Here is a 15503-nt window from a genome sequence, read left to right as displayed (position 1 = left end):
CGAACGAAATTTAAAAATATCTCCTCCTCATAAAACACCTAACGAAGTAATACATGTGAAAAATTTCAACTCTTTTAAGTCTTTTATTGCTTTGCGGTGTATATATCGACATTAAACACTGTTTTTCGGAGAATTATACGGAACATTATTTCTCTCAATTATTCCATTGATATGACGTCATTATTAATTACCTAGAGTTCATAAGCCTAAGAGTGTATAAAGCTGAAAGTATTCTCCGGTATCATAATCTACTATTATTCGAAAAGACGAGATAAAGTAAATGAAACTCTATCTCACGTGGCTAAATTAATCACGTTTGACGTGTTCAGATTTAATATACGCCATATGCCGACAATAAAGCTCAGTTGGTCTGTATATAATTAGTAAGCTATTGATCAATGCCAGTTCACATTCGGATAATACATCGCGCAATGATAGTAGATGTGGAGGTCCAAACTGGTCAAAATAAATTTTTCAAAAGTTCGAAGATTGTATTTTTATTATTAAAACGCAATGCGTTGCAGTGCGTTACCTATGCATCGATGTAGTCTTACCTGCTAGTAAAAAAGGTAAACTCTCGAGCTAAAGTTGCTGAGAAACAGTGAAGGTATATTAGGAGGGTATGGTCGCATAGAAAATTTCACTTGAAAATTGTACATTATTGCTAAACTGCACGACGCGAACGACGGCGCAAAAAATTCTGATACATTATAATGCAATTTCGACCATTTCGACAATGATCTTTTTTTTAAGAAATGGTAGCACCACCGAGTATTTTAGCATTAGATTATGACTGATACATCCATACCCTTCAAATTTACATTCACTGTTGCGGAAAACTTTTTGCACTTATTTATATCCCAGATCTCTATTTTTCACATCGCAGTTTTCCCAGGTCTCACATTTAATTAATTTCGTCGTACAGTTTCAGAGAAATATGGATTAAAAATACCAGAAAAAATAGTTTACCAACAAAGCCGAATATGCTTTCAAAGTATACGATTTTTCCGTTGTATTTTTTTAAACAATAAAAAATGTGAATTCTTGTTTCGGTACGTAACTGGTTGTTGTGTATATGGATACAATAATATGCAAATAAAATAGATTTTAGAAAGTTCGTATTACACTATTATCTAGCAGAGCTCGGTTTGCGATTTCACATTATGTGACTGAAGATTCAGTTAAAGTTAAAAAAAAAATTGAAAAAGACATGAAAAGAATCAGTTTTGATATGCTCATGCTATAATGTGCGGAAAAAATCACAATTCATAATTGATTTCCGTACATTCAGCGTAGCGTTTAATGCTAAAAAAATATGACCGACGTGTGACGTCTCTCGTTAAAACTTACATAATATATAGTTCACTTTGTACAGAGGAATTAAATTATTTTTTTTCATATTGTTGCAGATGACATCTCGAACCAATCCGTATCGTCATATTGCAATATCATGCATGCTGTTGTTGGTATGGAAACTGTCGATCATACCCCATGTGTCCGGACAATCGAATTATGCATCGCATGCTAACAATATTGGTTATCGGGGAGAAGGATTACCGGAGGAGGCAACATTAGATGGAAAAGTGAGTGAAACGCTGTGCTAAGTAAATTTGCTTTCGGTGCGGAATACAAATTAAGCTTTAAAGCTTATTGTGTATACACGAACGAATAACAAATTTCAATTTGATGTGAAGGTCTTTTGTGCAGTCATCCACGGGCGAATGGTATTGATTTTGATAGATTCAGTAGCAACATGAACTTTAAACCGGCAGAAACGAGAAGTATCGATGTCAATACCTGTACTAGAAAAAAAAATCTTTTTTTTCTGCAATTCATTGCTTAGAGTTGTTACATTCACTAGATGGGTATTACATCTCAAATCAGTTAATTTTATAAAACATTTCACAATCTGGATCAGTAGGTGTAATCAACCTGAATCTAGTACTTCTATGTCAACATATTAAACAGAGAAAACCGTATCAACGAGAAGTGTCGATTTTTGAAATGGATTTTTATGTAAAAAAATGTCCCATAGGTTGAATATCGGTAGCTACAGAGATGGGCGGAACCCGACCGAGTTTAAAACAGACAGTAGGTGGATGAATTAGAATCAAGATTTTCCAGCGCCTTTGTATATGGGCCACTTGGTCCCTATGAAGATATGGCAGTGCTTACTTCTTTCTAGAAACCTAGTCTCTGAACCATTCTCCCATTATCCCACTTCAATAATCGAAATTTTAACCCGGTAGCCCGAAAACAAATCTAAGTAAAATACCAGCGACCTCTTATTTTTTGTATAATTGGCATTGCCTGCATTTACGTGTTTCGCATTTCATTTTTTTATACCTTTTTATCAGAATTCTTTTTGAAAAATGTACGACCGCAATAACGACCACGAATGTGTTAAGAAATTAGTTTTGGTTGTAGACGTTCGACCATCTCTGAAAAAGTCAACAGTTTAACGTAATTTTCATAAACTCAGAGCTGGTCAAACTGCTACAATCAAATCTATTTTCTGTTGAAAGCTAACACATTCGTAGTCGTCATTGCTGTCCTATATTTTTGAAAAAGGATTCTAGTGTAAAACGCCAAAATGTATGCTTTTCAGCAGAGCATCGATGCCTCTTAAGACGAATGGATGCTTTGTTAATAAGCCTACATTAGGGCGTTGCATTAGTGAGAAAATTGCTATGAAATGCTTAACTTTTATGGGACAGGCAATAATTTTTTCCCCAAATTTCACATTTTACCAAATTTTTCAAAAATTTATTTTAGGAAAATGTTGGAAAGTTTGGGAAAGTCTGTGAAAAATTGAAAAAATGTTTTTTCCAAAAATAGTCGTTGTTATTGATTCTTCTCTAACAAAAACATCCTCTATGTTACCATAATAATGATCGCGCCCATTAATTACATCACTCAACCTGTGTCCGTACTGTTAGCTATTTTTTTTCTCATCCAAAGATCTCCAAGTCATCTTCCAGCGAAATTTCATTTCAAGCCATTGAACCTCACACGTTCGTAAGCATACAAAAGGCAATTCCATCCGACCATTCGTTCGATTCACTCAATTAAAAATAAATCATAACGCAGAAAGGTCTGAATTATGTTCTGTTTCAAGATTACCGTTTGCCATATTATATTTTAAAATACACAATTTTTATGCCATTTTAAAAGTTGACACATTGAAGAAGCGTGTGGGCGCGGTTTTCTGGAGGTTTTCAATGATAATCCAACCGTGTATATTATACGTGTAATATATTTATTTCGAATACAAAATGTAATTCGAGTCGTGAGATAACCATTTCTTTGTGGGATTTTTATTTAACAACGAATTGTAATTATTTAAAAAAAAAGTTCATTACGTGGTGTGTTGTGTGTATAGTTCACCTCTTTCAGATTTATATATGTTTTTTTTTCAGTTGAAATTGTTCGTGTATTTTGTTGTAGCTTAACATCTTCGGACTAGTATATTAAGTGATTTAAAAACTAGTTTTTTTGCTGCATTGTCAAATTTGATTGATTGATTCGTACGAGAATTCTATCCGCAGAAAACAGACATGATGGAGCTAATTATTGCTATTAAAAAAAGGATAGAATATTAACATGACAACCTATCGGTTAATTTTTGTACATGAATTTCAATCACTTACCTACACGGACATGAAATCTTTCAAACGTTGAACTTGAGTTCAATTTCTTAATTACGATTGCTTGAGATTTTTTGAAATGAGAATTTGTTGTTTGGCTTCGTCGTTTGTTGAACCTAGAACCAAATTGAAATGAACGATAAAATTAGCATATTTCTCACCTACTCACTAAAATTATAGTGTCCATTCCATCATACATGTATGTGTTGAATTAAAAGCGAAATTACGGAGACAAATTTCATTGACTTCATCTTATAGGGTGCGTCGTATTTCACTTTTCTTTTTATTGTCTAAGAATTGACAAAAGAATCTAAAACAAAAGAGATATTCTGGACAACACTAGTTCTATATTCAGGCGGACCAAAAACGTCACATTCTCTCACCAGATAGAGACCTAAAACAAAAACTTTCCATCTCAGTTTTATTTCCACTTTTTCCAAGTTCTGCCAATTTTACATTAAGGGAATTCACGAAGCTGAAATAAGCAGAAATATACGCTGTATATTCCGTATATCTTGTATATCTCGTATATTTCTGTATATTTCTGTATATTTCTGTATATCTCGCTTATTTTGACAACTGTCAACAGAAAAATAATTCAATTTCAACTCGACGGATTTTGCTCAAACAAACTGCCATTGCATAGCGTGCGATCTCAGGAACCTGGAAACGTAATTAGTTTTTCAATCGGTCTAATATTTACCAAGCGATAAGACTTTGGAAAAGTTTTTTTTGATACTGATCACATCATGATTTCAAAGTCTTATCGCTCGGTAAATATTAAACCGATTGAAAAACTAATTACGTTTCCAGGTTCCTGAGATCGCGCGCTAAGCAATGGCAGTTTGTTTGAGCAAAATCCATCGAGTTGAAATTGAATTATTTTTCTGTTGACAGTTGTCAAAATAAGCGAGATATACAGAAATATACGAGATATACAAGATATACGGAATATACAGCGTATATTTCTGCTTATTTTAGCTTCGTGAATTCCCTTATTATTTCCAAGTTTTGTCAACTTTGTGTAAAATGACACACATGTGATCTCCGACCAAAGCGACACCTTTTTAAACATAGTGACATAATGTACTAATTTCTAGTGCTCAGACGCGATTTTTGATTTTTGGAGTGAGTGAGGCTGTATACAACGCTGGTTGATTTTTCTGACATTTTTGATTTGTAAACATTAATCCTAATTGGAGCTGAAGAGTCTAGCTTGAAAAAAGCGTTCCTAAATCGTGTGCCTAAGTAACCATTTATCATCGAGTTGCCTACAACGCTGTACTTTTAGTCACTGAGTTGAGAAATAGTTATTAATGTAACAGATTAGGCCTGTGCGGCGTCGTGTTAAAAAAAACGTTAAAAAGCATACATTTAGGCGTTTTTTTTTCAACAAAAAATAGATTTAGTTGTAACAATTTTAGAAAACTTAGCAGTGTTTGTTAAACTACTACAACCAATTTTTTGATGAAAGCTAGCACATTCGTGGTCGTTTTTTCGGTCTTACATTTTGTTAAAGAACTATTCTGATGAAAAGATATCAAAAACAAAATAAATATGAAACACAAATGTATGCTACAATTTTAGCTAAGCATCCTAAGCATCCATGCCTCTTAGCATCGAGTTGCAACCTTTTTCACAATAAAGGCAACGAAAGTTTTCCTTTTTGTTAGTAAGTTAAGAAAATATTGATGGCTTTAGATTGAATTTACATTAATATGGCTTCGTTCAAGTCAATTTTTCATCAAAATTATTGATGTCAAGTTGTTTCTTCATAGAACGACAGAGCTAAACAGTAAAACACACTATGATGGATTGGGCTCTTAAATTTTAATGAAATGTAGAAGAACAGTACGTTGCCTCGTGTCTCTTCAATCAGTTATGTTGTCAAACTATCAAAGCAAAACTTCGGAAACGTCTGCTCAAGTAAAGCTTTGATAAACAACGTAATGCAGCAAACAAAAACTACTACAACCGTTGCTAAAGTTCCTTGCTATTCTATTGTAAAACTTTATCATTCATGCCAGGCTTTATGATTTAAATTAATTCAACAATATTGCTTCTCTATACGATTTAATCGGAAATTATTGTTTTCCTAAAGGTTACCAAATTGGACGACATCAGTCCAATTATTTTCCTAAATCGCACAAAAGCAGCTCTTAATTGTGCAGCAGGATCAATGGAGGTACGTATTATACATGATTGCATATTGTAACTGATATGAAAACTTTATTTGAACGTATGATGAGTCACCGGAGATGATAAAAAAAGATTTACAAAAAAAAAACTTAAGTAAATTTCCTGTCTCTTGTGTTTGCATTTCAATTTGAAATAAACTTTTCAATTCAAATTTGTCTTGGTGATTTATATGAGACATTAAAAATATTTTTTTTCTCTGTAAACCGCGTCATTAGCATACAATTAAGCACTTCGCGTTATATAAATAACACAACACATCCTAAGCGAATTAAGTGAATCGAAGGTTATCAACTTAATTATGACTTTAAGTCTTGCTTTAAGTTAAAATCAATGGCATTTCGCTGAACAAAACCTCTTGAAATATGCAGATTTTTCAATTGATTCCAATCATATTACTAGTCCAGGTGCTTGTGTCGTCAAAAACAGATTTGCTCGCTTTAAGACCTAAGTGAACATTTTTTGTTCTACTTTGTTGGGACTACAAAACAAATTTGCGCAAATGGAAAGCGATTTTCCGGTCAAAAAAACCATTTATGTTTGGGATGATTTTTTTTCTGATCAGGTAATGGATCTAAAACCAGGATCATCCAAAACTCATTTCTTCTTAGGAACTAACCTACTATTAGATTAATGATCACTAAAGTCCAGAAGGGAACCAAAAAACCCAGCTACATTTCTCATAATTTTGGAGGTCTAGAACACTTATTTTCAGGAGCTAACCACTGATGACTTCAAACAAATCATAGGTGAAAAAGTTAAATAACAAAAATCGTAAAAATACATATAAAATGCGCGGTTTCTGGAACGAGGTATTTGTAGAAATTCCAGGATAAGACCTTATTTTGAACGAGTTCCTACGAGCAGCCGCTCAAACTTTTTAACGATTCATAAAGAAAGTCACGAATTTCGTCCGACAAATGGTATTTTCCCCAATCCTGGAATGAGGTGTAGTGGTAAAATGCTTGTGCAAGCAACACTTGAATCAGTACCTCAAATCACAACCATGTAACCTGTACCTCTCTGATCGATGTAGAAAAAAGTTCATAAATCCGCGTCCTATAAAAGACGTAGCTTCCTCGTGACACCACATGCTTATACAATTGGATTTCGAAATGAAATAGAAAACGGCCTCCGAAAAAACGTTCTTCCGTGAAATATTAGCATTGAAACATAGTTTCGAGAACAAAAAGAATTTCCCAAAAAGATTCGAGTCATTATTTTCAAAAACAGCTTACCGAAATCGGACGCATTTTCCAGGTGGTCTTATATGTGACTCGTAGGGTACTCCACCCTAGAGACCAAAAATATTTTTTTCAAAATTCCTTGACGCTTGTGGTCAAAAACCGAAAACATGCACTTTTCTAATGGAAATTTGTCCAGGTACACGAAACGCAAAAGATCGTGTAGGATGTCATGTACTTGCATGTACTTTCAGGAAAATAGGGGTTTGGATTCTCCTACTTTGAGATATGACCAGTTGACGTTTTCAACCGAAAACATGCACTTTTCATTTGGAAATTTCTCGAGGTACACGAAACGTACTAGGTCGTGTGGGGTGTCATTAGACAGGTACTTTCAGGGCAAATAGGGTCTTATGGGGGTTTGGAAGCATCTACGATGAACTATGAGAAGTTGAAGTGTTTAAATGCTCAAGTTCATCGAAGATGCTTCCAAACCCTCATAAGACCATGAAATTATGTTTCTAATGACACCCCACACGACCTTGTACGTTTCGTGTACCTCGAGAAATTTCCATTAGAAAAGTGGATGTTTTTGGTTTTTGACCACCTTTCATTTCCCACACAAGCGTCGAGGAATTTACAAAAAAATACCTTTTGAGGCAAATATAAAAAACTCCGCTGGAAAATGCGTTCGATTTCAGCGGACTGTTTTTGAAAAGAATCCTCTCTTTATATTCGGAGATATTCAACTTTTAAGATCTTCACATAAATGGGTTTTCCAGTCGAAAAATCGCTTTTCCATTTTCCGGAGAAAACAAATTGGTCCACAACCGTAGAACCAATATTTTTCACTAAAGTCTTAACACGAGCTGTATTACTCAAGTTCCTGGACTAGACGCTCATACTAGGACTAGACAATCTCATCCTGACAATTTTAAAATCAAAAATTTCTCCTTTCAGATGGAAATGAAATTCAACGAACCGTTTTTCGGTCTTGCTTATGCTGATTTTGATCGAAACAGCGCATGCCAAATATTGGGTAAAGGTGAACTTAGCTATAAGTTAGAACTTCCACTTAAAGGTTGCGGTACGAAACAGGTTTGTTCGCCCGTTCTTCTATAAATTACCGATTCTGATGTTAAAGAGATAAATGAAATTCACCTGACTATAGGAACCACAACGTGTATTTACCAACAATGTCGTTGTTCGATTCCATCCCGGATTGGAAATGGATGGTGACGAAATAATCACGATTGTGAGTTGAAAGGTTTTTTTTTTCTTTTGTCTGTAACAATATGTACTCAAAAAACAATGTTCCACAGGTTTGTCGATATCCTCCACCACAAGCCCCACCTCCATCACCTATCATCATCCCCGATCCGCTGCGTGTGATTACTGATACTGCCGGATTTGCGCCACCATTGAAGGGAATTCAAATTCTGTTGATAATTTGTGGAATTATGTTCCTCACTTTACTGCTATTAGGTTTAGGAGTCTCATATTACTGCCTCAGACGTCGAACCATACCGGTTGTGCGTCGATTGCCAATGTCGATGGGAAGTGGGTGAGTGGTTTGAATGAAATTTGTGTGTCCATTTGCCGGAAGTTCTAAACTTGTCTCTATTCCAAAAAACAGATCCGAAATTACCAAGCTAAGTGGAAGCAGTTTAGGAAACATATCCCAATTCGAAGGACTGAAAATCCCCAGAGCCCATCACGCACCATTGGCTGCTGTACATAGTTCATCTGGAAGCGATGGTCCACTGATTTCGGATACACTACCATCCGACTATCCAAGTGAATCTCATTCAGAAACTGAAGATGTCGATACTCGATCTCTACCGGTCAGTTCAGCTGGTAGTTTCGACAATCGTGCCTACGTGCACGACAACTCGAGCATTTACAGCGAACATTATGGACATACTCAAGAGTTCCATACAGCTAACGCTGCAATGATCGCCGTTAAGGAACCATCACCCAAATTTGATGTTCAAGTCCGAGTCAAGAGAGCACCACCTCCACCTCCATCGCCTCCGTCGTCTGACACGGAAAGCACAACTACAAGCATACGAGATCGAAATAATCTGTCAACCATCATGGAATCTCATGAAGATCGTGAAAGTGTTGTTACCATCGAATCCATGCCACATGATACTGCCCAAAGTCACTTCACTTATGTACCAGAATTGCATCCTGCGCCAAAACATGTACAACCTCCACCAGTGTTTACTAGAATTTTAAGAAGACAACAGGAACAACGACAAAAACAATCTTGGCCAGAAGATCTTGCTGATGGTCCACCGGTAAGTAAAGCGGATTTGAACACAACACCACAATGCTCATCACTTATTTTTGTGCAAATCTAGGACTCATACACTACAGCTGTTGAAATTGAAACAGTTGAACCGTTGAATGAACCACCAATTGTGGTTAAACGACCCGAAATTACATCACACGTTGTCGATGATGTTTTCCTGCGCACAATAACTGAGAAGAAGACAATCGAAGATATTGAAAAATATAAACGAATGGTCACCGAATACAAAGCTCGACCGATTGTCGATCAAACTTGGGACGTTACCATCAGAAACTATCCAACCGAAGGCAATAACCAGCCACAATGGGAAGATTTCTCTGACATATCCAGTGCTTCTGGTATGACATTGACTCCAAAAATGGAGCGAAGCGAATTTTCAATTCCACCACCGACGTACATCAACGAGAGTGGATTGAAACTAACGAGTCCGGAATTGGTTGGCAACATGAAGCCAATTGAACTTCCGCCAGAAGATAAGTCGGTGGCCAATTGGGATGTGTTAATTAGAGTTCTGGAACAGGAAGAGGAAGCCATCGCCGATGATGTTAGCTCCGAGCATTCGTCCCACTTTTTGCAACGCCAATTGAGCTACGATGACAAGGCAAAATGGAAGGAGATTATTACCACAGAATCCACACTCAGATCAATGTTAACAGAAGCTGTGGTTCGCGAAGATTTCGAACGCATCCGAAGTGACACTCGCTACGAACGAATCTTCGAACCGCAAACATGGGATGTTCTGATTCGAATCTTAGCACCACCCGAAGAAGAGATCGAACTACGTGCACCAAACAAACGAAACAAGAAAAAGGAACCATGGGACACACGGTCACGCCGCAGTTCATTACCAACACTTTACGAATACGACAGTGATGGTGGCTCATCCGTTCGCACAATCACATACGATGCCGCCGATCGTCCAAGTCAGTCACTTCATCCACAGTCGCGCAGAACATCACGTTCGTCGTACCGGTCCGATAATGTGGACATGCGCTCAATGTCAGAAGTGATGGTTAATTTCTCACGACCAGATCACTTGGACAACACTTCCGATGCCAGTTCTATTTATCCCAATCGGTTTGTGGCTGTAACGCACTGATGTTCTCACTTAACTGACCGTCTAAATTTCGTTCAGGTATTACGAGGAAGACTATGACCGACGATCGATCCAGCGATCATTGAGTCAGCCAAGCTTAGCCAGATCTGCGAGTGAATTCACAGAACGATGGGTTGCGCCAGATAACACATCCGAAATATCGTCACCCGAAGGTACACCAGTTGCTACAAGGACGAATCGTGTTTTGGTAAGTTGCTTGTACTTCATGTCTCTAAATGGATGTAGCACCAACGTCCGTTCCAACTAATACGACATTCATGTGACCATTTTATCGCATTTCATAAATCAAATTCCATTTCACAATAACTAAAGCTCATAATCCAATTCCGTCAATTCAACTGTGTGACGATATAATTTACCGCCACCGGAAAATGTTATTTACCCAATAATATTTTCAGACAACATTCCAGCCGCGTCCCCAACCACCCCCAGTACCTCGACGAATTGTTACCGCTGAAACGCAATACGTACAACAGAGTTCGTCATCGTTCCAAGCATCCGGCACCACCACATCACCACCAAAAGAGTGGTATTCATCGACGCAAAAGTGATGTGGATGATAATATTTTGAAAACAGTTAAAAATGCTGCCACTAAAACACGTTATTTTTTATATTATTAACTTCATGTGCCAATAATCGAAAACAATTTTAATTATTTTAATTTTGATTCAATCGATTTCGATCGCATTATTGTTTCGACATAATATTTAGTTTATTACCGTACATACCAGATGAATAAACATTCCATTTCGATGTGACACACGTTACTGACCATCCCAGTGAAGGAATTTTTTGTGTGTTTTAATAATTGAGTTAACCAACAGTCATTTGACGGGCCATTCATAGATTCAATCACTCTATTTTCAAAAGCGAAATCTCGTAATTTGTAAATTTGTAAATTCGTAGCCTACATTTGGGCGAAAAAATCTGCAAAGGTTTCTCCAAGTGGAATAACTTATCACCCACGAACCAATTTTCCCTTTAAATGTCACACATCTTTGCGTGCTTTAATGGTTTTACTTTTTCAAAAAAAGATTTTGGTTCAGAGGAATCATCAAACAACAAATATTGTTTCGCCTAAAAATAGGCTACAAATTTGCAAATTGTACATTGCTCTTATTCTTAATGTGGAGCCTCTGGACATATATTGTTATATGATCCAATGCAGACCCGAACTGGTCGTATTGGGCTACTGTACACCGCTCGGTGAGCTTTTTTAACTTTTGTTGTAAAGAAAAAATCACATCGCCTGGTGGACCTTTTGGTAGCCAGTCCAACCCTGATCTGATTGCATTACATCCAGCCCAAAGGATTTAATTTACACATTCCATTTTTACAAAGTGAAAGTACACGAGTACCCGAATCATTTCAGGTGAAAATGTCTCTGATAATAACTAGCAACTAGCAAACATAGCAACGCGAAGGAGACCTAATTCAGATTGTATTTGTATCTACTGTCAAACTTGAAGGAAGAAAAACACGAACATTTTGATTTAGGTCTCTTTTGCAATGTTATGTGTAGCTAGAGTAACCCAATTCGTCGTTTGTTATATTGTCAAACTTGACAGAAGAACGAGAGAATGGTTTGTCTCTTTCTGCTATGTATAGAGACAGTATGACTTATCTACCCAGACTAGGCACTTTTTTTGTATGAAATATTTGGTCCCGACACTAGAGACCGACACCTACAATGTGTAAGATACAATTTCGTCACCAATGCATTCAAAGCAATGTTACCTTCATTGATTGGTCCTGGGGTAATGGCAAATAGTTTGCTAGAGGTTTTACTCAGGTGAATAAAAACTGCCTTACTCTAGCTTCACATAGCGACACGACATGATACCTAATTCAAATTTTTCTTTTTCTTCTCCTGTCAAATTTGACAGCATAACCAAAGAAAAATTTTACTTGGGCCCGTCGCTATGCAAAGATAAAGCTACACGGTTTTAAAAGGGCGAACAAATTATTTTAAATTTCGAGAAACTTTTAGAAATTCCAGCGAGGTCATGCGAGACTTTTGAATACTTTAAACAAATTTTCCCTAAATCAAGAGGATCACAAGTTTCGGTTGAATTTAAATGCAGCGTTATATTTTGTAGCGCTAACGATTTCTATAGAATCTAAGTGCTACAATCAATTGAAGCTGTGCTGTACTCTAATGTACCCGAGTTCAGTGTATTTTTTGCGGATTTGTATTTTACATTCATTCGCTTGTGTACCTTGGATCTATCGGGTAACTACAATAAGCGATCAATTCATCGTCAAAAATCTTCAAGCAAATGTCTTATTGCTAGTCGAACGTATTTACAGATGACATTATAATCGACAGACCAGACACTACAAAATTAAGCTATAAACAAACTCTGGCCAGTGAAGTTGAAGATTTACTTTCGATCAGTTGAAACCACTTAGGTCGAAAGACAAAATTGATATGGTTGCCGTCTGTGAAAGGTTAAACTCAATCTGTTACAGTAAGTGAACGTCACATCAAAGTGTTTATTGAAATTTTAATTTTAATTATTAAAAAGGAAAATTTAGAGAAAAAAATTGGATGAGCAATAAAATTGTAACAATTTACTGTGATAAATAATTTCTTTCGGATTTTCTTTACTAATCCCGTCATTTCGGCTCTTAAAACAGTATAACGGTCAGGGTATGTTAAAAGTAAATTAATTGAATTATTTTGAAAATGTTGAAAGCTAAGTTAGGACAACGACAACAAGAACAACAAAAGTTCGCTGAACAATTTCATTAACTCTTCTAACTATCTATAGCACTCAATTTGATGAATTTTAACCTAGCTTTCCATTTTCAACAGAAATTAATTATGGGGAACTATATACTAACAGAAAAGAGATTTAGTTTATCGATTAAATAATTCCATTGAAAATACATCAAGCTTGAAGTATTTTTTTTTTTGCTCACTTCTCTGTTTACACCAACGAGACTTACACAAATAAAACTTTTATTTTCGGTTGGAAAAACCATAAATCCAGAAAAAGTTTCCCAGAAAATGAACAGAAACAAACGTCACGTACTATGCGCTTTTGAGAATGGAGATTTTGATGTTTTTCCTTCGATATTTTTTATTTTAGATTTAATCAAACATTCCGTTGTTAATTGAACGCGAAATAAACTTAAGATTGAGAGCAGATTGCGGGAGATTGTAGAGTTTGCATTAATTACCAGACGTTTCTCCGGGCGAGACCAATTCAAACTTAGATAAACTATAAGACTCGCACACCATCTAGGGAAGATAATTCCGATCATGGAAGAGAATTTCCATCGTCTCGTGTTTTTATCGTTATTCCATTTCTTCATGCAAACATGCCCTCTCTTATCGACGGTTTTACTCACAATGCCAAGACTGACGACCTCTTCAAACATCATCTTTACGGTACACATTTTCAAAGAATGGATCTACTAAATCCACATTCATTTTTCATTCAAAAGACTGAATGAATGTGTGCTCTCGTACTCGAAGCGATTATATGTGACGATAAAAGTTTTTGTATTTGCGAATTATGGGTACGGTGAATGGAATAGGAGCGATTCACCTTTCTGTGGGAAAGCTTCGTTTACTTGTGTGAGTCTCTATTCGGGTATAATCGAAAGAACATTTTGCAGTTTACCAAGAAAAATATCGGCAATCAGTACTAAAATCCACTCACATTTAGATTGTACATTCCAATAATGCAACTAACAAATTAACGTTTAAACTTATGAAACGCGAAAGACAATACTGTATGAGCGTCGACGAATAATCCAATTAAATGTGTTTGATGTCGACGATAAAATTATTAAAATCGAAAAGATTTTTATTTTAAAGTCATTGTAACGTTAAGAACAGTGATTGTAACTAAATATTTTAAGAGATTTAAATAAAGAGCTTCAATTAATAATTAAATTGAAGTTTTTCTATACACGTGATTTGCACTAGATCAATGCTCGAGTGACCCAATAAGACGCCAGTCTAAACATGTGAGCTTTTCAACAATGCAATGGACAATGCATGGGATCGAGATGCACAGGGCATACTAGTCTGGTTTCTTATGTCGAAAAAAAGCGTTCTGCTTGATTGGGGGGCCAGACTTTCCGAACTAATTTTTTTTGTGTTTTAGCCGGTATTAATGTAAAACTTAAAAGTGAAATATCTCGGTCAAAACTGAATATTTTTACCGGTATTTACCGGTTCAAAACAAGAAAAAAAAAAGTTCGGAAAGTCTGGCCCCCCAATCATATCCAGTCGTCAAAAATCAAAAAAGTTCTGAATCGAGCAGGATGACATAAGAATCCGGACTATACATTCTTATCTAAAGATGTCAAACATCGATTTTCAAAATTTTTAAAAATTGATTTACAACTTGCGTAAAATCATAGAAGCTACATTTTCGAGTTTTCGGTTGCCCACATATTTTGACCTCTACCAAAAACTACTTTGAGATTTTTGTTAGCTGTATTAGTCTTATTTGACTATTGGGGTCCAATTTAACTGGAAAAAATAAAAACCGAAAGAAGTTTGTCGAAAAAGTATGTTTCGTGACTACTCGTCAAAGTTCGCCGACTATGAAAAATTGAGTGGATCTTGAACTTGAAAATTCGTAAATTCATCGGGAAAATGATTCAATTTTTGCTCAAGTGGGCTTAAATTCTTGAGAATGTGGTAGGCTATCCAGAACAGAAAAGTTTTTGAAAATAATCTGAGAATCGTTTGTGTCGTAAGTGTTTGTTTGTCCTAAAATTGGGTAAAAATGCATCAACTGAGAAAATCGAATTTTTGAAAAAGTGTACAAAATCTTCGATTTTAAATTGGATCGAAAAGTGACCACAGATATTAAATTCAATTAAATGAATCAAAAATAACGTTTTTCGTGCATATTTCAAAAATTCGATTTTATCAGTTGAGGCATTTTTCCCCAAATTTAAAAAAAATTTAAAATCGATATTTAACATCTAGGGATGAAAACAATTTTTTGTGGACTACGCCAGTCTCGGTCTCTTACCCATCGCACACCCCTATTCAATATAGATTGCATCTCGT

At 35.9% G+C, this 15503-nt stretch overlaps 1 protein-coding gene across 2 annotated transcripts in view; it reads left to right on the top strand.

The window, feature by feature from the left end:
* The window catches only part of LOC119069791, a 42574-nt gene extending 28205 nt beyond the window's left edge, over nt 1–14369 (top strand). For both annotated transcript variants that reach the window (XM_037173938.1, XM_037173947.1), the window contains exons 3-11: nt 1410–1583; nt 5749–5832; nt 7988–8125; nt 8199–8282; nt 8350–8591; nt 8664–9330; nt 9394–10421; nt 10480–10648; nt 10860–14369. In XM_037173938.1, coding sequence (XP_037029833.1) covers nt 1410–1583; nt 5749–5832; nt 7988–8125; nt 8199–8282; nt 8350–8591; nt 8664–9330; nt 9394–10421; nt 10480–10648; nt 10860–11012 — 2739 coding nt within the window. In that variant the 3' untranslated portion in view covers nt 11013–14369. The remainder of the gene's footprint in view (nt 1–1409; nt 1584–5748; nt 5833–7987; nt 8126–8198; nt 8283–8349; nt 8592–8663; nt 9331–9393; nt 10422–10479; nt 10649–10859) is intronic.
* The last annotated feature ends 1134 nt before the right edge of the window (nt 14370–15503 follow it).

The sequence above is a fragment of the Bradysia coprophila genome, chromosome II, assembly GCF_014529535.1.
Source record: "Bradysia coprophila strain Holo2 chromosome II, BU_Bcop_v1, whole genome shotgun sequence".
Classification (NCBI taxonomy): domain Eukaryota; kingdom Metazoa; phylum Arthropoda; class Insecta; order Diptera; family Sciaridae; genus Bradysia; species Bradysia coprophila.
This window is presented reverse-complemented; position numbering and strand designations above follow the sequence as displayed.